We start from the raw sequence: 19,918 nt of genomic DNA on the forward strand, positions 1-19,918 counted from the left end.
CATAAGAATCACTTTGCTGATAATTTATTTTTTATTTTCATTTTTTAATTTTTATTTTTACTTTATTTTACTTTACAATACTGTATTGGTTTTGCCATACATTGACATGAATCCACCACGGGTTTGCTGATAATTTAAAAGACAGAGTGCTTTTATTCACTGAGGACTGACTGCAAGCTCCGGAGCTTTACAGCATCAGTCAGTGATTGGGAAGAGAGCAGTAGGGTTAAAATGTTGAAAGCATCATTTTAATTGATTGTTTGATTAATGCATTTACAGAGTTAAAATTTATATCCTAATTTTTGTTCATTAATAAAGTAATCACCCTTTCGCTATTTGGTCAGTTTATGACTGCCTACAGTTTGAACACTTTTCATATGTGACTAGACCTATCAATTTGGGACTTGTTTTTCCAGATGGCCTTGGAAATTCTGCTTCTTTGTTTGTAGTCACTGATCCTCAGGATTTTCTTTCCTTTTTCATTCACTACCACTGACTTTACCCTGCAGTCCACTTACACTGATTTTGTGCTAGTAGTTTTGCCACTGAGTACTTTTAAGGATTAGTGGTATCTTCTATGTAAAATGGTAAGCAGAGTGCCAGGCACATGGTAAGTGCTTAATAAGCATAAATGTCTACTATTATTTTCACCATTTTACTTTCTTATCTGCCATCTCTTATATATTTCATTCTTCTTAGAATTAGAAATGAATGATCCCTTGTTCCCTAAGCCATGCTTTGAGTCATATTTCTTACATGCCATTGGTTTTTGTTAGAAGACTAACTCTGTCCTATAAGTGTTACTATAAATAACTCATGGCTAAATTACTACTGAATAGGTTTTGGCAACTATTATAGGCTGGCATGGGAATCTAATCTCCATTTATAATAGTTACTTAAGGGAAGAATTATTTTTAAGTTCTAAGTAATTGGTTTATGAGTATAATGGATTGCCTATACTGTATTATAAAATTTAAATCTGAAATGATGTCAAAGTCTTTTTTTAATATAATTTTTAAAACTATGTTATGCATTGCATGGTTTAAAATTGAAAGATTATTTTTTAAAATGCCTTTGGCAAAGAGATTTTCTTCCTGTGTTTGGCCCACAGTCAGTGATTTCTCCTTTTTAGAGACAACTAACCAGTCATGCTTGTTGTGTTGAAAATCTTTTGATTTTATGATAAGTGTATATATTTTTGCCTAACTTACTGAACCAATTTATTATTGATAGGTTTTTTGGTTGTCTTTACAGTTTACTTTATGACTTTGGGTGCCCACTATTTCAGAAATGCATGTGACTTAAGAGCTTATTAAATTGAACTTTGTGCTCCAGATATTTCAGACTATTTAGATACAAAGAACAGAGAGAAAACCATACCCAGTGTTTTTCTGGCCACCACTCAAAATTGCCAGGAATCTTTAATTTAGTTCTTTGAGGCTGCTGACTCCTGTTATCCCTAAAATCTCATTTTTTTCTCCATTTTTATTTTGACTTCAAGTAGTACTGTACTAATAACAAAGCAAGTGAGGAAAGTAAAGGGATCTGCAAGTAATAGAACAGTTTTATAACACAATTTTTTCAATTCCAATTGTTTTACATATTTTACAACATTGTATTCCAGAAGGTATATGGAATCTTGATATTTAAGATGAAGACATCTAACTTAAGAAAACAGAAATATTGAACTCATGATCTTTTTAATATTGTTAATTAACTTAAATGAATACTATTCACCATCTTTAATATTTTAACAAATTCAGTCTTATCTGCTTTGATGTATTAATTTCTTCTCCCTTAGGAAGTATTTAAAGAACGAATTGGTTATACACATATGTTTGAAGTATTAAAATCACTGGGTCAGCCACCACTGGAACTACTTAAAGAACTTATGAATATGGTGAGACTCTTTTTAGCTTTATTAAAAGAAGTTCCATTTTCTTTGTATCAAAGATGGTGTCTAATTTTTTGTTTCTTATGTTGCTTTACAGGCTGTAGAGGGTGACCACACTTCAGTGGGTATTTTGGGCATTAGTAATGTCCAGCCTCTCTTGCTTCTTATCCAGTGGCTTCCAGAGCTAGAATCCCATGACCTGCAAATCTTCATCTCAGATTGGCTGAAAAAAATCTGTTGTATTAACAGGCAGAGTCGAACTACTTGTGTCAATGCAAACATGGGAATTAGAATCATTGAAGCCCTTAATTCCCATTCTTCCCTCCATCGAACTTGTGCTGAGAACTTGATCGCACTCCACGGTTCCTTGGGGAGTCAGTCAGTGAGCTCAGAAGAAATCCGTCAACTACTGAGGTTGCTAAGAGTGGATGAATCTGAATCTGTTCACCCCTATACCACTCCTGTAGCTCGAGCAATCCTGACAATGGCCCGAAAACAAAGTCTAGAGAGCGCTCTTCAGTATTTTAATTTGTCACATAGTATGGCAGGAATTTCTGTGCCTTCCATACAGAGATGGCCAGGGTCTGCCTTTTCTTTCAATGCTTGGTTTTGCTTAGATCAGGATCAGTTGACTCTTGGCAACGCTAACAAAGGAGGAAAAAGAAAACAATTATACAGGTACTGGTAAAAGTTATGGAATATAAATGGATCCTGTCCTAACAATATCTGCTGTGATTCTTCAACAGGAAAATGCTTTTCAAAGCTTCTACTTTTTATATATATAACAATTTATCTGAAGCCTCTCCTCAGGATGTACACAGTTTAATTTTAAGCTTATTTCATAGTAATAGTTGTACATTCAAACATTTTGCTAGTTCTGAAGCTAATTTGGACACAAAGTTCCTTCTTAAAATTATTGTAAAAGTGGAAGAAAAAGTAATAGTAAACTTGAAAGTGATTGGTGAATTCTCTGTTCAATTGAGGATGCTACTATACCTTTATATGAAGGACCTGAAAACCTATGTGCTTCCAAACTTGTTATTTCAGTAACTAATAATTTTTACTATGCCTTGTGATTTTTTTTTTGGAAAGTTATACTTTTCTAAGAATTTGTCCATTTCTTCTAAGTTGTCCATTTTATTGACATGTAATTGCTCATAGTAGTGTCTTAACGATCTTTTGTATTTCTATGTTGTCTGTTGTGATTTCTCCATTTTCATTTCTAATTTTATTGATTTGATTCTTCACCCTTGCCTTGTGATTTTTTAAAGACCTTTATTCATGCTTTCTGAATCTCACATGGAAGAATTTTTAAGATTTTAAAATTTACAGTTTTGTTAGCAGTTGCTAATGGCATTCTGTGTCTAAGGCTACTTTTTATAATTAACTAAACTAAACCTGTGCCTAAGAAAGATTTAAAAATCATCTCTGAGGCAAGGTGGAATTGATGAGGTATGACAATAGAATGTAAGCCACAGTGTGTTTGATAAAGATATTCATGATGAAGTTATAGTTTTGTGTACCCCAGTGATGATAAAACTGGATAGCTGATTTCAAAAGTTCTGATAATATGTATTTTTGTTAGCTTTTTTACAGGAAGTGGTATGGGCTTTGAAGCTTTTATTACCCATTCAGGTATGTTGGTTGTGGCAGTGTGCACGAAAAGAGAATATGCGACAGTTATGCTTCCTGACCACAGTTTCTGTGATTCCCTCTGGGTAAGACTTTAGGGCATCCACATTTAACTTCCTGGTTCTTTCCTTTAAAAAACACATTTGATGCATGTACATCAGGTGTTGTCATCTAGTTTTTGAGAGTTCATGTTAAATTTTACTTATAAAGGAGTTAATACCATTTGTCATAATAATTGTAATTTCAGCAGTAATAATTTTTCTGCTAAAAATTATGTTGAAATGTTATGATTTCTTTCAAGTTTTCTAGAATCAAATTTGATTTTGAATTTCAATTTTAAATGAAAACAGAGGTTGTTAAAAATAATACATTTCCATTGCTTTTCTTAAAAAATAAAATGCTTCTCATTAGAAAAAATTATTCTAAAGAATGCACACAGACTTGGAAAATGCAGAAGAGGTACTATGTTATAGTTGTGTATAGATTTTTTAGAATATTGAGAAGTGCTTTTATAGCACTTCAAGCAAAATTATTATTTACTGTAACAACATCATTTTAATCAAAATTTAGTTATGCTTAAACTTACCCTTTTACTGTTCACACGAACTAGTTATGTAGTAATACTCTGAAAACATTTGTCATCCCAAGGACTTAATGCAATTTTTACTTTTTAAGTATATGTTTTACTTTACCAGCACAACATAACCATTGTTCACATGCCTGGAAAAAGGCCCTTTGGTCAGAGCCTTGTCTATATCTATGACAATGGACAGCAGAAGGTCTCTGCCCCTCTGAGATTTCCTGCGATGAATGAAGTAAGCACATCTAACCTACTCTTTATGCAACCAGTTGATTGTGAACTCTTGAACACTTTTCCAACTTAATATGTAAGGTTCTATTTATTCTAAATATGTGCCTCTAGGTTTTAGTATTTTCTATATACTAAGATACAATAAGTAATAATTCTGTTTGCCTGTCATCAGTAGATGAAGTCAGAGTATCGTATAATAAAGAAAAACAATTCAGGGAAGAAACACATGTAATTAATGCTCAGAAGAAAAAAAGGCTCATGACAGGATAACCAAAGAAATTGACTAGACCAGGCTGAAGGATCATTTAATAAAGCTCTCCACGTATGTGAAATATTTAGATGGTTATTATGATGGACTCTTTGCCATCAGTGAATTTAAAATAGTGAAGAAACTTTAGATTTTTATATTGTAGTTAGGTAGAATATATTTACTGGGGGGATTCTTACAGAACATTATGAAAGTTCTTTGAGAATTTCTGGATATTTTTGAAAGAGCCTTTTCTGAAGATAGTGAAATGGATTAGATTATTTCCCAAGTCCTTCTAGGATTCCAGTAATTTCTTATTGTTTATGTCAGTGATCACTTCAGGATAACCTGTAACTAGCAGTATTATACTGATATGTAATTCTTTGTTTATAAATTTTAAGGGAGAAAGGTGGTTTTCTCTATTTTAGAATGCAGTAAAAAAATCATTAAAAAATACATTCATTAACATTCAAAATTTACAAAAGGATGTAAAGTGAGTTTTAAAAGTAATGCATCCAAATTCCACAGGCCAAATGTAACATCTGTAATGTTGTCTTATGTGTACACACACACACATCATGATCCAGTAAAAATAAACCTTTGTTTTTTTAGTGTGGTGCTAAATTTTATGTAGTTTCATTTTAAATATGAGGATGAAGTTTTACTTAAAATGTGTAATTTATTACGTTTGTTTGGTTCTTACTATTTTAGCCTTTTATTTCTTGCTGCATTGGTTCGGCTGGGCAAAGAACCACCACTCCCCCACCATCCCAAATCCCAGATCCACCTTTTTCTTCTCCTATTACTCCTCATCGGACATCGTTTGGTGGAATTTTGTCTTCAGCCTCCTGGGGAGGGACAACTGAAAAATCAAAATTGATTACCAAATTGATATCAGCTGGAACCCAAGACAGTGAATGGGGATGCCCCACATCTCTGGAGGGTCAGCTGGGGTCTGTTATCATCTTCTGTGAAGCACTGCAGCCTCCTCAGGTGAAGGCATTATATTTAGCAGGTGAGCGTGTACCATCATACTGCCTAATTAAATTGAAATAGTGTTTTCCTGTTGCCTAAATTTACTCTGGGGAATCTATTTTGTCTGAAGAGTGTACAGTTGGCCCTTAAACAACTGTAGGATTAGGGGGTGCCGACCTTTCATGCAGTTAGAAATCCAGGTATAACTTAGAATTGGTCCTCTGTATATGTGGTTCCTTTGTATGTGTGGTTTTGTATTGTAGATACACAATTGTAGTAGTGTAGTATTTACTGTTGAAAACAGTCGCGTTCAAACCCATATTATTTAAGGGTCAATTGTGCTTGTTTTGATTGAAGCTGAAAGCGAAAGAGAAGCCTATCGCACACCATACATTCACTCCCTTTGGCTTTATTGTGGTTTTGACAATATAATGTAAGGTTAAGGTATGCAATGTGCTGATTTGGTACACACATACATTGCAAAATGATTACCATAATAAAGTTAGTTAACATCTTCATCTCCTTCCATAATTACTATTTTTTAATGTGTGTGTTAATAACGTTTAAGATTTACTCTCTTAACAACTTTCAAGTACATTGTATATCATAATTAATTATAGTACACTAGTGGTAAAGAATCCGCCTGCCAATGCTGGAGACCTAAGATATGCAGGTTCGATACCTGGGTCGGAAAGATCCCCTGGAGGAGGGCATGGCAACCCACTCAAGTATTCTTGCCTTGAAAATCCCATGGACAGAGGAGCCTGGCAGTCTACAGTCCATAGGGTCACAAAGAGTCGCACGTGACTGAAGTGACTTAGCATGCACGTACCTTTTTTTGGTAGGCATAAATAAAGCAAACATTGGGAAATATTTCAAAGATCATCAGTAATACTGTTTGTATTATTCTGTTAGGTCTGCCATAACAAAATACCACAGACTGGATGTTTAAACACTGTTTTCTCATGTTTCTGGAAGCTAGAATTCTAAGATCAGGTTTTCGTCAGGCTTGGTTTCCTGTGAAGCCTCTATTCCTGGCTTGTAGGTGTCTGCCTTCTTGCTGTCCTCACAGGGAATTATTTCCTCTTTTTATAAGAGGCCGTATTAAATTAGGGTCTGACTCTTATGATGTCATTTGGCCTTAGTTACCCCTTAAAGTCCCTATCTTCAAATGCGGTCACATTGTGGAATTTTGGACTGGAGGCGCATAATACAATCTATGATACTGCCAATACTTTTGACAGATTTAGTACATTGATGAAACAAAATGTAAGTCTGTCTGTATAAGAAATCATAATTGATTCTAAAATCATGAGTCTTATTCAAGACTTGTCATTTTTTATAATTTATATAGTAATAATCTGAAGAATTCATGAAGGCATTAAATAAAGAGTCCTTTGATAAAATTACAAGCTGTTTTTGTTTTGGCCTTTTTTTTCTTTTGGCTCTGATTTTAAAGATGCGTGCTGGTTGTTACTGGATCATAACTGTTTTCAAAATTATATCTGTATTTTAGTAGAATGTTTAGGAGTTAAGCCTACAACTAGTTATGTGTATTAAATCAACAAATTAGCTTAGTATTTGTCAAAATATCTTTTTAGATTACATGGGGTTTTGAGATGAATGTCTCTGTCCATACTTTAACAGTTTGTATTAGGACCTTGTCATTATTTTAAAACTCATCAAAACATTTGAAGTTGATCTTTAATTTAAATAAATTCCAAGTTAATAATAAATCATTTAGTATAGTCATTACAGCTATATAGCTTAGATTTTGCTCTTAGTTTTTCCTACATCAAATTTTACTCCTATGAATAATAAATAATTGTTTTATAGTATTCATTAAATAGTAACGTTTTATAGTAATCATTAAAAATAATTATTTTTAATGGCTACATGATATTTCACTGAATTCGCTATGTATGATTTAGATTGTTTATAATTTTAATATTGATAAAACATCAAATATTAAATATAAAATACTATACCAATTTTTTTTCATGTTTTGGTGGATTTGCTTATGATAATTCCCAGGATAAATATTTAAAGTGGGTGAATATTTTTTGGCTCTTAATTACATTTTACCTAATCAGTTTCCATAAGGAATATACCAATTGGCAGTGTCTACCAGTAGCAAATAAGTATACCAGACTCACCACTGCTGCATTAAGATGGAATGATTAATATTGTTTCGTCTATTGTACAAAATGGAACCTTTATTTTTTTTTTTTAATTGGAGAAAAATTGCTTTACAATGTTGTATTGGTTTTGGAACCTTGTTTTAACTTTTTTAAAAAAAATTTTGTTAGTAAAGTCAATAAACTTTTATTTGTATTTGTTATTCCACTCATTTGTTATTCCATTTCTATAATAACTATTCACATTATTGATTCGTTGTTTTGCCATTTTATCCTACAGTTTTGAATTGTTTTACTTTTAATAAGTATATAAGCTTTGTTATATTTTATATTAGTTTTTGATGCTATATAAAATTTCTTTTCTGTAGTAGACATTGAGCAACCCTCTCCTGCAACTTTACTTGTGTTGGATAAATTGGAGGTGATATAAAAATAAATTACATCTTGGCTAGTGTGTTTTAACTGTATTATAGAAGAAGTTTGAAACAGCTAATTAAAAATTTCTTTCTGATTACACAGAACTGAGGAGGCCATATATATTCAATGATACGTGTGTGTTTGTGTGTGTGTATAAATAATTTTTAGGTCCAAACTGTTTAAGCCCTTGGAAATTTCAAGAGTCTGACATGGCTGACCTGCCTGGTAACGTCCTTCTTCACTACACTGCAAAGGTCAGAGTAAATATGCAGACTGTTCATCTAGCTGTAACTATGTTGTGAACTAAAATTCCATCTTTATTCCTTTTGTCATTTCAATGGGTAATTGAGAAGAAGGGGCTTGAATTATCATTAAAAATTATTAATTTTTAAAAGAAAATGGGGAACAGTAAAAATTATGTTGCAGCTCTCAACTAGGGTTCAGATGTTATGTCATTCCAGTATTATAAATGGGAATGCTTGTAGTGGGAATTTGTACTAATGAATCAACCTGAATGTGAAGTTCCCTGCTTTATGAACCTTAATGGAAGTTAACAGATAACTTTAGTAGTTTCGAGAGTTGCAGAAAAAGCTAATTTGAATATAACTAAAATTGTTGGTAATAAAAGGGAAAATAGTGTCTTATGTCAGTGGTTTAATTTTTCTGTCATTATAGTTTTTGTACTAATGGGACTAAGATGTTGAATTTTAAAAAAAGTAAAATATCTGTTTTGCACATACTGGTTTAGAATAGAAAGAATTTTAACTCATATGATTAGTGAATGATAAGTTCTAGCTCAAACTTATCTGTCAGATGACAAGCAGAAATGACCTGCATTTTATGAGTGAGTGTGTTAGAATCTAGTCCTTGATTCTTTTGAAAGACAGAGAATAGTAATACTAAACTTAATATTGTAGGCATCTTATCATTGAGTATACTATATACCTTTTAAAATTATGATGAAATGTTCCATATATAAAGTTATGTTTTACCTTAATTGTGCTTAGCCGTTTGTCTTCTTTTTCTTTTATTTTTAGGCCTGCAAAAATTCTATCTGTCTTGATTTATCTACTAATTGTTTCCATGGAAGGTTAACAGGAAACAAAGTAGTAAACTGGGACATTAAGGTAAGTTAATGGTGAACACTGGGCAGCATATTATCTAAGTTGACTGATCCTTTAAAAGCATTTGTCTTTTGAGCAGCCCCAGATTGATCTGAGTAAATCCAGTTTGAAATATCTGCAAGTGAACAGTTTGAAGGATAAACAAATAAGTAGTTGAATGACTATTTAATTTTTTTGCAACTTAGTTATCTTTTTAAGTTATGCTGTCAGTTTTCATAAGAAAAATATGCTGCCCTCATTAATTGCTCCATTTTTAAGGTATTTAATCCCTGAAACTATGTAACAGATTTCAACCCCTCAGAGACTTCATTGATTATCCCTTTTCTCCTATATCATACACTTCTTATCTAGTCTCCTGTCCATCAGCTTTAAACAAACTTAGATCGTTCCTCTCTGAGGTTAAAGAGTAATGTTCCCTCTTCTCCAGCACACCGTCTAGCCATCACATCTGGTTTGCCTTTTTCGTGTGACTCATATTTATGTCTCAGCTGGATATAGTATCTTTGCTTCTGTCTAAAGGCCTCTACTTATTTGTAAGACTGAGTTAACTCTTCTTCTCATGAATACTTGTAGCAGTTTTTATTATTTCCCTCATCATGGTGAATAGTTAACAATTTGCTTGCTTGATTCTCCAGTAGTCCTTAAAAACTTCAAAGGAGGGATCACTGCTTTTTCCAGCAGTGCCTGGCACCTGGGATATACAATAAGATCATTGACTGAGTGATTATAAATTAGTAAAGATTATTTGGGCTAATGTGAAAGTCAGAGACATCCTATTTCTAAAATATAGAATTTCTTTAAAAGATATATTAAATAGAAACTATAGCCTAAGTACAATAAAAATCAAAGACATTTATGTTGGAACTTGCTGGTAAATCAGCAAAGAAAACAAAACCCTTTTATCTTCTAGTCATTTAATACCAATCATATAAACTTATTGTTTCAATGAATAGAAATCATTAGGATAATTCTTCCTGGGCTAAAATGAATCCATCAATTTGTATTATTCTCATGTTATTCATGTTATATAAAGCTTTTTTCTCTTTGAGATAACGCTTATTCTTACCTGTTAACATAGTTAACTTTTGATGACCTATAAGATTGATTTTATAAGGCCAGTTCTATGGATTACTTATATAGAGAAAGCTGATTATTTGTCATACATTATACTTGAAATTCAAGCAGTCTTTGAGCCTTGAAATAGCTATGCAGAAGTCGAAAAGAAAGAACTATCAAAAAAAGACTGTTGCTCTTTTATACTGCAGCAAAATCAAAGACAAAAAATTTTAAATGACAACTGGAAAAAAAATGCTTTCCATCCCAAATTCTAGTTTACTGATTACAGAGCCCTTAAAAATCAATATGAAAAACAAGCAAAGACTAGGAAGAGGTTGTTTACAGACTTAAGCTATGTATACATAGCAGTTCAGAACATTTTAGCAGTCTAATCTTACATAGCACCCGCTGTATGTCAGGCACTAAGCACTTTTCGTGTGTTAGCTTACCTCATCCTTGTAACAACTTTACAGAGTGGAAATTAATATTATCTTTATCTTACAGATGTGGAAACTGAGGCCTGGGAAATAACTTGTCTAAGATACTGAATATATCTGAATATATTTTGCTATCCACAATAGTCACTTTGAACTTAGGTTGAAGCCACTGACTCCACTTTTCTGTAAACTTAGAGGAGTCAGTCATATTTGTAATACAGATACATTCTGTTTTTTCATGACTTATTCTCCTGTTTATTATGCCTTATTGCCTGTGACAGTGGGTATTTCTTACATCATTAATGATAATGATATGTACTTAGAGGGTCATGTTTGGATTGCCTATCTTTTGAATTTGTAAACTTTGGAAAACAGAGGTGCATTAAAAATGTTCTGGCCTGGCTAATAAACACAGGAAAAGATGCTCAATATCACTTTTTAGAGAATTGCAAACAAAAACTACAATGAAATATCACCTCACACCAGTCAGAATGGCCATCATCAAAAAACCCACAAACAAGTGTCAGAGAGGGTGTGGAGAAAAGGGAACCTTCTTGCACTGTTGGTGAGAATGTAAATGGATATAGCCAGTATGGAAAACAGTATGGAGATTCCTTAAAAAACTAGAAATAAAACTACCATACAACCCAGCAATCCTACCACTAGGCATATACCCTGAGGAAACCAAAATTGAAAAAGACACATGCACTCCAGTGTTCGTGGCAGCACTATTTACAGTAGCTAGGATGTGGAAGCATCCTAGATGCACATTGACGGATGAATGGATAAACAAGCTGTTGGAATATTACTTAGACATAAAAAGGAACACATTTGAGTCAGTTCTAATGAGATGGATGAACTAGAGCCTATTATACAGAGTGAAGTAAGTTAGAAAGAGAAAAACAAATATTGTATATTAATGCATATACATGGAATCTAGAAAGATGGTATGATGAACCTATTTGCAGGGCAGCAGTGGAGACACAGACATAGAGAACAGACTTACGGACATGGAATGGGCGAGGAAGGAGAGAGAGATGAATAGAGAGAGTGGCATGGAAACATACACACTACCATATGTAAAATAGATAGCCATTGGGAATTTGCTGATGAAACAGGGAACTCAAACTGGGGGTGTGTAACAACCTAGAGGGGTGGCAAGGTGTGGGAGGTGGGAGGGGTGTTCAAGAAGGAGGGGCATATGTGTACCTAAGACAGATTAATGTTGATGCATGGAAGAAACCAATGCAATATTGTAAAGCAATTATTCTTCAATTAAATATAAATTTTAAAAAATGGTCTGGTCTTGTTTCTCTTGAGTATTCATTATGGTGATCCTTGAGGCCGCCCTTAAAGCGTATGCCCATACAAGGGTTGCGTTAGCTTAGGCTGTTGTACACCTTGCTAAAAACTTAAGCAAATTATAACCTCATACATGCTGTATAGGTATTAAATGATAAAATTTCCCATGCATCATAAGATTAATCAACTGTAGTTTCCTCTTTCAGGACGTTATAAATTGCATAGGTGGATTAAATGTACTCTTTCCTCTATTGGAAAAAATCAGCCGCTTTGGTGAAGGACAGATTCCTGAAGGATTGAATGAAAGCACAGTTTCTGAGTTGATAACACCTGTAGAAGGAGATTGGGTGGTATTGACCTCCACAAAGGCATCAGGTATTTAGCTGAATTAATGTGAAATGGTCATTGAGAAATGTGAGAATTAATTGGAAATGTCTTGCTTCCATTTGTAGCTGAAGTGGTCCATTCCTAATTTTCCTAATGGAGTTCAGAAAATTCATAATACTTTGCTCAAAACACTTATGATGTTGACTGGACTCTTGACTATCCTTAGTTTGTACTGTTAGCAGAAGTCTGACAACACTGTTAAATTTATCGTAGAGGAAATATTTACATGTATATATAAATATATAATATGCAGTTACTGTTTGCTGTGATACTTAGGTTCTGCAAGTGACCTTTAGGATGCAAATTCCTGAGCCCAATTACTTGTTTGTTACAATATGCATTATGATATAGAGCATCTGATATAAAAGTGATTAGAGTAATTATGATAATTAATGACTTGTTCACAATCCCACAGAGTCAAGACTCGAGAGAAATTTAATTGCAACATTTATCTTGATTGTGAAACACTTTATTCAAAGACATCCTATTAACCAGGACAACCTTATTCACTCCCATGGAGTTGCCGTTCTTGGAGCCTTACTTCAGAAGGTGAGCTAGTCTTAATATTCTGCAGATATTTCTGATGATTGTAATTACCAGTTAGTATTGAGACTTTTTCTTTCCAGTACATAAATATATTTTTAAAATTATACTATCATAACTTAAGTTATATTAGAGAATATAATTTATTTCACAAGCAGCTTTTAAAAATTTCTATGAAATCACCTTATATAAGAACTACTTATCTTACATAACAGTGTATAATCTTTGATATTCAGGACCTTATGTGTTAACTTTGGTATTTGCATTATTTGATCATTTAAAGACTATTTTAGGAATATGTTCTAGAGTTATATCAGAAAAATTAATGTTTAAATTGTTTATATTTTTCTAACCAAGATTTTTATATTTAGTAGATGTTCTGAATTAATCATTTCAAATTACAGCTTAATGACAATTGTTTAAACTGAACTTTACAAAAACCTTCTTCTGTTTGGATTTCAGGTGCCTAGCGCTTTGATGGATGTTAATGTATTGATGGCAATTCAGTTACTCATTGAACAGGTATCATTAGAGAAAAATATGCAACTCCTGCAACAAATGTATCAGTATTTGCTGTTTGACTTCCGTATTTGGAACCGTGGAGATTTTCCCTTTCGAATTGGTAAGCTCAGGCTGTTGGATAAAATTCTGTAGTTGGTTTAGAAATTTATTACCACCTATGTGACTTTTATTTTAAGTATATAATTTAAGAGTAAACTTTCTATTTTAGGTCACATACAGTATCTTTCTACCATCATCAAAGACAGCAGAAGAGTTTTCCGAAAGAAGTATGGTGTACAGTTTCTCCTGGATACGCTTAGGATTTATTATGGGTATGATGTCCTTCTTCTCAGTTTGATAATGTGTCTGTCACTTGTTTGGAGCACTTAGATTGTTATATTTTCTAGCAATTCTGATACCTTTAACTTCAGAGAGCCAGGACATTGTGAAGGTTAAAATAATGAACAAGGATCACATACAAGGGCAACTTACACAACTTTTCTGTGCTAAGGTTTTCTGCTTTGTGACAAGGACAACTGTATGATTTCCCATGTTTATTTTGAGGATTAAATTAAATGAAATAATAATGTGTAAAGCACTTGAAATTGTGTCTGCTACATAATACATAAATATAAACTTTTTAACAATTTATATCTTTATTATTGCAACTCCTAACTTGAAAAGGTTTTTCTTAAAAAGAAGCCAAAGATACTATGAATTCTAATAGTTACATACAAACATCTTCTTTTAAACTATGGATTCTTTTATATATAAAAGTACAAAGATGTAAAAGTTAAAAATTTCAATTGTTTCTTATTTACTTTCTGTTTTAGGAATGATTGTAAATATAGTGAGCTGTCTCCTGATGATATTCGAACAATAAGGACTTCTTTGTATGGACTGATTAAATATTTTCTGAGCAAAGGTGGAACTCATGAAGAGATACAAAGTATTATGGGTTACATAGCTGCTATCAATGAAGAAGAACAGGTATTATGCTCTTGATAAACCTGTTAGTTTTAATAATTAAGTTGCTGTATCATAGGCCATGTATTATATGTTTAACTATTAACAAAAGCTACTAGATAGATTTCTCACATAAATTTTAGTATTTAATAGGTTCATAAAAATTTTACATAAAGAGTAAATTATAACTTTTTATTTTTAAATTCTTCCACATACACTATTCATTTATACTTCAGAACTACCCTTTAAGACAGTGGTTCTTAATGTATGGACCCACTTACCTGAGAATTTTTTAGAAATCCAAATATATGTCGAAATCAAGCCCTCAAGGTGATTCTGATGTATGGTAGAATTTGACCACTGACATAAAATATACAGACCAGGGATTACTCTTCCCATGTGTACATTTGAAAATACGTGCTCAGGGAGATTAGGTGACTTAACTTAAAAAGTCACACAGTGGATAAACCTGGAACTATATAACCCAGGTGTTTTTGTTGCTGTTTCTGTGTTCTTTTGGTATACCACTCTCAACACCAAATCTGAGCAGCCTTAATTTATGTTGACTGAAGAATTTTGTCCTCTATCATGAAATATGCATTGTGTACTCAGGGGTTATATGACTTCATAGTTGGTATTATATAGATAAATTAACTTAGGCTATTTCCTTATAAGGTTGAACTACTTCAAAGGCTTCTCATTATTTAGAATAATGAACAATCATCTTATTTCATGATTGCTGTATTGTCACCTATGCTATGATTCATTGCTAATAATATTTTCTTGATCAATTTAGTCAAACATTTATTACATACTTAACTATATATTTATTGAATACTTACTATACATATATATAGAATAATACTAGATATTGTAGGTATTTAATGATGAAAAAATTATCATTCTTGTTTTTAGCCTAATAAAGGCAGGGATTGATAAGAAAGGTTTATAAGTAATTATGAAAGTAAAAAAAGCATGAAATATCTGTAAGAGAAATATGAAGTAACATGAGATTGCCATAGGAGAGTGTTAGATGTTGAGGAGCCAGGAAAGACTTTATGGAAGAGAAAGGTTCAGCAGGTGAATGTGGGTAGTGAGAGGATGTGCAAAAGGAAATGGAATAAAACAAAGGCATAATGAAGGAAAAGGCAAGGCAGATGCAGACTTCTGATAATCTAGTTAAGCTAAAACATTAGGGGATATTGAATTTAGTTAAGTAACTATTTGTGGTGTATGACTTTTGTTTGTGTTTCTGTATACGAGTGTGGTTATTTGTTTTCTGTTGCTTAATTTTAAAAGCTTCTTGGAATTTTGGACATACTCTTCAGTCTCCTACGTACCAGCCCAACTAGAGGTCAGCTTTTCTTACTGCTGTTTGAACCTGGAAATGCTGACATACTTTATGCCTTACTCTTAAATCAGAAGTACTCTGACAAACTAAGAGAAATCATTTTTAAGGTACAAACATGTCTTAAGCATCTTTATATTTGAGGAGATTTGTGGGTATATGAATTTACTTGGAACATATCCATTCTGTGAATGTTAATTATTTTTTCATGTCCCTACTTATAATTTTAAATTGTTCGGTTTGTTTTGATATATATTTTTCATGTTTGTGTATTTAAAAACTATATTATTATAATCTGATTAGTAATTTCAGTGGAAAATCCACTTTGTCATACTCAATAGAAAAACTCTTAACCTCCTTTAGACTTCCAGTGGGTCTGTGTAGCCCATCATACTAAGCTTATTTAGCACACACTATTTATCAAACACTAAGCCCATTTTGTGGCTCAGACGGTAAAGCGTCTGCCTACAATGTGGGAGACCCGGGTTCAATCCCTGGGTTGGGAAGATCTCCTGGAGAAGAAAATGGCAACCCACTCCAGTATTACTGCCTGGAAAATCCCATGGACGGAGGAGCCTGGTAGGCTATAGTCCATGGCGTCACAAAGAGTCAGACACAACTGAGCAACTTCACTTTCACTTCTTTAAGCCCATTTAATGTATAGTTTATATAGTCCTTGTAGCAACTTTATGAAGTGGATATTATTATTATCATGTTACAGATGAAACTGAAGCGGAAAAATTAATAACTTGTTAAAGGATGTAGGACATGTTTTATTAAGCTTTCCAGAATATCCCAGACTTTGAATTTGGACTGAAGCCACCCCCTCCAGCTTTTTGGTTAACTAAAATTTTAAAAGTCAGTCATATTTCTACTGCAAATGCATTTTTTTCATCATTTATTCTCCTTTGTTATGTCAAATTGCCTGTGACAGTTGTTTCCCCCTACATCATTAGTGTGACATAAAGTCTACTCGTGGGGTTATGTTTGGATTGCCTTTATATGGAATTCCTAAATTTTGGAAAACAAAAGTGCATTAATGATGGTCTGACATAGTCTCTCCTGAGTATTGGTTATGGTGACCCCTGAAGCTATTCCTTAAAGCATGTACCCAGGGTTCCTATATGGAGATTTAATGTCATTTCTTCAAAAATGGCCCCTCAGAGGTTGTTCATGATACTCTTTTGCCAAGATTCAATTCAGTTCAGTCGCTCAGTTGTGTCCGACTCATTGCGGCCCCATGAATTGCAGTGTGCCAGGCCTCTCTGTCCATCACCAACTCCCGGAGTTCACTCAGACTCACATCCATCGAGTCAGCGATGCCATCCAGCCATCTCATCCTCTGTCATCCCCTTCTCCTCCTGCTCCCAATCCCTTCCAGCATCAGAGTCTTTTCCAATGAGTCAACTCTTCGCATGAGGTGGCCAAAGTACTGGAGTTTCAGCTTTAGCATCATTCCTTCCAAAGAAATCCCAGAGCTGATCTCCTTCAGAATGGACTGGATGGATCTCCTTGCAGTCCAAGGGACTCTCAAGAGTCTTCTCCAACACCACAGTTCAAACGCATCAATTCTTTGGTGCTCAGCCTTCTTCACAGTCCAACTCTCACATCCATACATAACTACTGGAAAAACCATAGCCTTGACTAGACGGACTTACCCTTTCATAAAAGCTTTCAGTATGTCACTTTGTAAAAGTATTGATTTACCTTCAAGGTGTTTGAGGTTACTAATTCATTCTTCCATTTTAACATATGGATGAGGTATTTCACAGTATTTCCTTGTTGTTGAAAATTATTTTGACAACTATCACATAAATAGATTACTAGATTAATCTAGAAGTGTCTTTTTTATATTTCAGAGCACACGTTTGTTCTTCTTGCAAGCTACAGGATTTTTTCCCTCTACATTTAAAGCCATTAAAAGAAAATTTTAAATTATTTCTTTTATCTACCAAGAAATTGATATAAATTGGGGTTTGAAACATATTAATTATTCAAATGCAGTTGCTTTTAAGTTCACTTTTTAATGATAGCAAGATATGGAATAGTCTTCCTTATTAGTGCTATTTTTTTTTAATTCTTGAGGAATAAAATGATGCTTCAAAAACATTGGAAAGTAAAGTGAAGTCACTCAGTCGTGTCCGACTCTTTGTGACCCCATGGACTATAGCCTACCAGGCTCCTCTGTCCATGGGATTTTCCAGGCAATAGTACTGGAGTGGATTGCAATTTCCTATTGTACACTAATATTTATTCAATATTAACCTAAGTGACAACAGTTCTTAGTTTTCTATATTGAGATGAATATATTACCATTGTGACCAGGTTATGGAACAGATGTTGAAATGCACAAATGTTTATGAACGAAGTAAACAACGTATTCGACTCAGAGAAGTTGGCTACTCAGGATTTGGACTCCTCCTTAATGAAGCACCTGTTAATACTTCTCTCATTAAAAGTCTCACCAATCAAATTATAAATACAGGTATGACTGAGGCTAAAAATACTAATGCATAGAAATGTTCTTCATCATCAAATAATTCTACTTGATGGCTCTAAATTTTTTTTTCTTCTGAAGGTTCTTTCCCCCTCCTTCCTCAGGTTGCTTTAAAAATTACCTGTTACTAAAAAAAATGAAATAAAATAAAATAAAATTACCTGTTACTTGATTCAGCAGGGCTTTCATTGGATACTGTTTCAAATATACCTTTGTTGTTTTTCCCCAGAGCATAGCATAGAGCCTTACTTGGCATGCCTTCAGTAGATGTTTATTGACTGAGTGGTAAGCAAATAATTGACTATGTAAAAAGAAAAGGACATTAGAGAAAACGTGAACGAGATATTATTTTTCTTTACAGAGCTTGAAGTCTTAAAGGAAAAATGAAAACAAATTTTAGATATTCTTTTTTGTTTATAATTTTGCTTTTATAAACCTTTTTGTTAGTACTTTCTATGAACTATAGGATCTATATCAGATGTTAGAGGTTCAGAAAGATCTAGGACGAGCTTCTTTGATAAGACATTTATATAAGAAGGTAATCCAAGTATAAGATCCAAGCAGCATGGACAGTATGTTTAGGCAGTCAGAGAGCAGCTATTTCGGGTTTCCTGAGGAAGATGGTGGACCTTCTAAGCCTATTGTCTTTGTAAAACTTAAACATATCTGTGATTCTCACCTAAAATGAAGCAGCTATTTCAGCATTTATGTGACTATTATGTATCATTCTGTTTTTGAGAAAGCAGTATGCTGGAGGCATCATTCTTTGGGATTTCAAACTATACTACAAAGTTATAGTAGTCAAAAGAGTGTGCTCCAGTATGCATAAAAATAGTCACATAAAAAAGTGAAACAGAATCAAGAGCCCAGAAATAAAACTATGCATGTACAGTAAACTAGTATTTGATAAGGGATCCCTGAACTCAATGGAGGAAAGATAGTCTCTTCAATAAACGTGGTTGGGAAAACCGAATATCCATTTGTAAAACAATGAGAATGGACCCATACACCACCCACAAAAATTAACTCATATAGATTAAAGATTTAAGTTTAAGAATTGAACTGTAAAAAATACTAGAAGAAAACATAGGGGAAAAGCTGTTTGACCTTTGTCTTGGCAATGATTTTTTGCATATGACAGCAAAAGCAACAAAAATCAAAATAAACCATGGGATTAGATCAAACCAGGAAACTTCTACATAGCAAAAGGAACCATCAACAAAAGGAAAAGTCTTTTGTACTTTTATACAAAAAGTATATACATACAGTATATAGTATGGGAGAAAATGTTTGTAAATCAAATCTTATAAGGAGTTAATATCTAAAACATATAAGGAAATCATACAACTCAATAGCAAAAAATCCAATTAAAATATGAGCAAAGGATGTGAATAGACATTTTTCTAAAGAAGATATACAAATGGCCAACAAATACATGAAAATATACTCAACATCCTTAATTTTAAGGGAAATGAAAATCAAAAGCACAGTGAGATATCACCTCCCACCTGTTAGTTTGGCTGTTACCAAAGAGAGAGGAGATAAAAAGTGCTAGGGGTGAGGGTGAGGAGAAAAGGAACTCTGTGTGCTGTTGGTGGGAATGTATTATAAATTGGTGCGGCCACTACTGTTGTTTTTTAGTC

General features: G+C 33.3%; 1 protein-coding gene across 3 annotated transcripts in view; it reads left to right on the forward strand.

Annotated features, from left to right (window-relative positions):
- NBEAL1 (neurobeachin like 1) overlaps positions 1-19,918 on the forward strand; it is a 153,374-nt gene that overhangs the window by 60,659 nt on the left and 72,797 nt on the right. For all 3 annotated transcript variants that reach the window (XM_069578035.1, XM_069578037.1, XM_069578036.1), the window contains 14 exons: positions 1,802-1,900; positions 1,992-2,572; positions 3,480-3,612; positions 4,222-4,341; positions 5,296-5,599; positions 8,283-8,368; positions 9,152-9,241; positions 12,240-12,408; positions 12,836-12,969; positions 13,426-13,585; positions 13,694-13,796; positions 14,298-14,454; positions 15,730-15,888; positions 18,104-18,263. In XM_069578035.1, coding sequence (XP_069434136.1) covers positions 1,802-1,900; positions 1,992-2,572; positions 3,480-3,612; positions 4,222-4,341; positions 5,296-5,599; positions 8,283-8,368; positions 9,152-9,241; positions 12,240-12,408; positions 12,836-12,969; positions 13,426-13,585; positions 13,694-13,796; positions 14,298-14,454; positions 15,730-15,888; positions 18,104-18,263 — 2,455 coding nt within the window. The remainder of the gene's footprint in view (positions 1-1,801; positions 1,901-1,991; positions 2,573-3,479; positions 3,613-4,221; positions 4,342-5,295; positions 5,600-8,282; positions 8,369-9,151; positions 9,242-12,239; positions 12,409-12,835; positions 12,970-13,425; positions 13,586-13,693; positions 13,797-14,297; positions 14,455-15,729; positions 15,889-18,103; positions 18,264-19,918) is intronic.

The sequence above is a fragment of the Ovis canadensis genome, chromosome 2, assembly GCF_042477335.2.
Source record: "Ovis canadensis isolate MfBH-ARS-UI-01 breed Bighorn chromosome 2, ARS-UI_OviCan_v2, whole genome shotgun sequence".
In the NCBI taxonomy this organism is placed as follows: domain Eukaryota; kingdom Metazoa; phylum Chordata; class Mammalia; order Artiodactyla; family Bovidae; genus Ovis; species Ovis canadensis.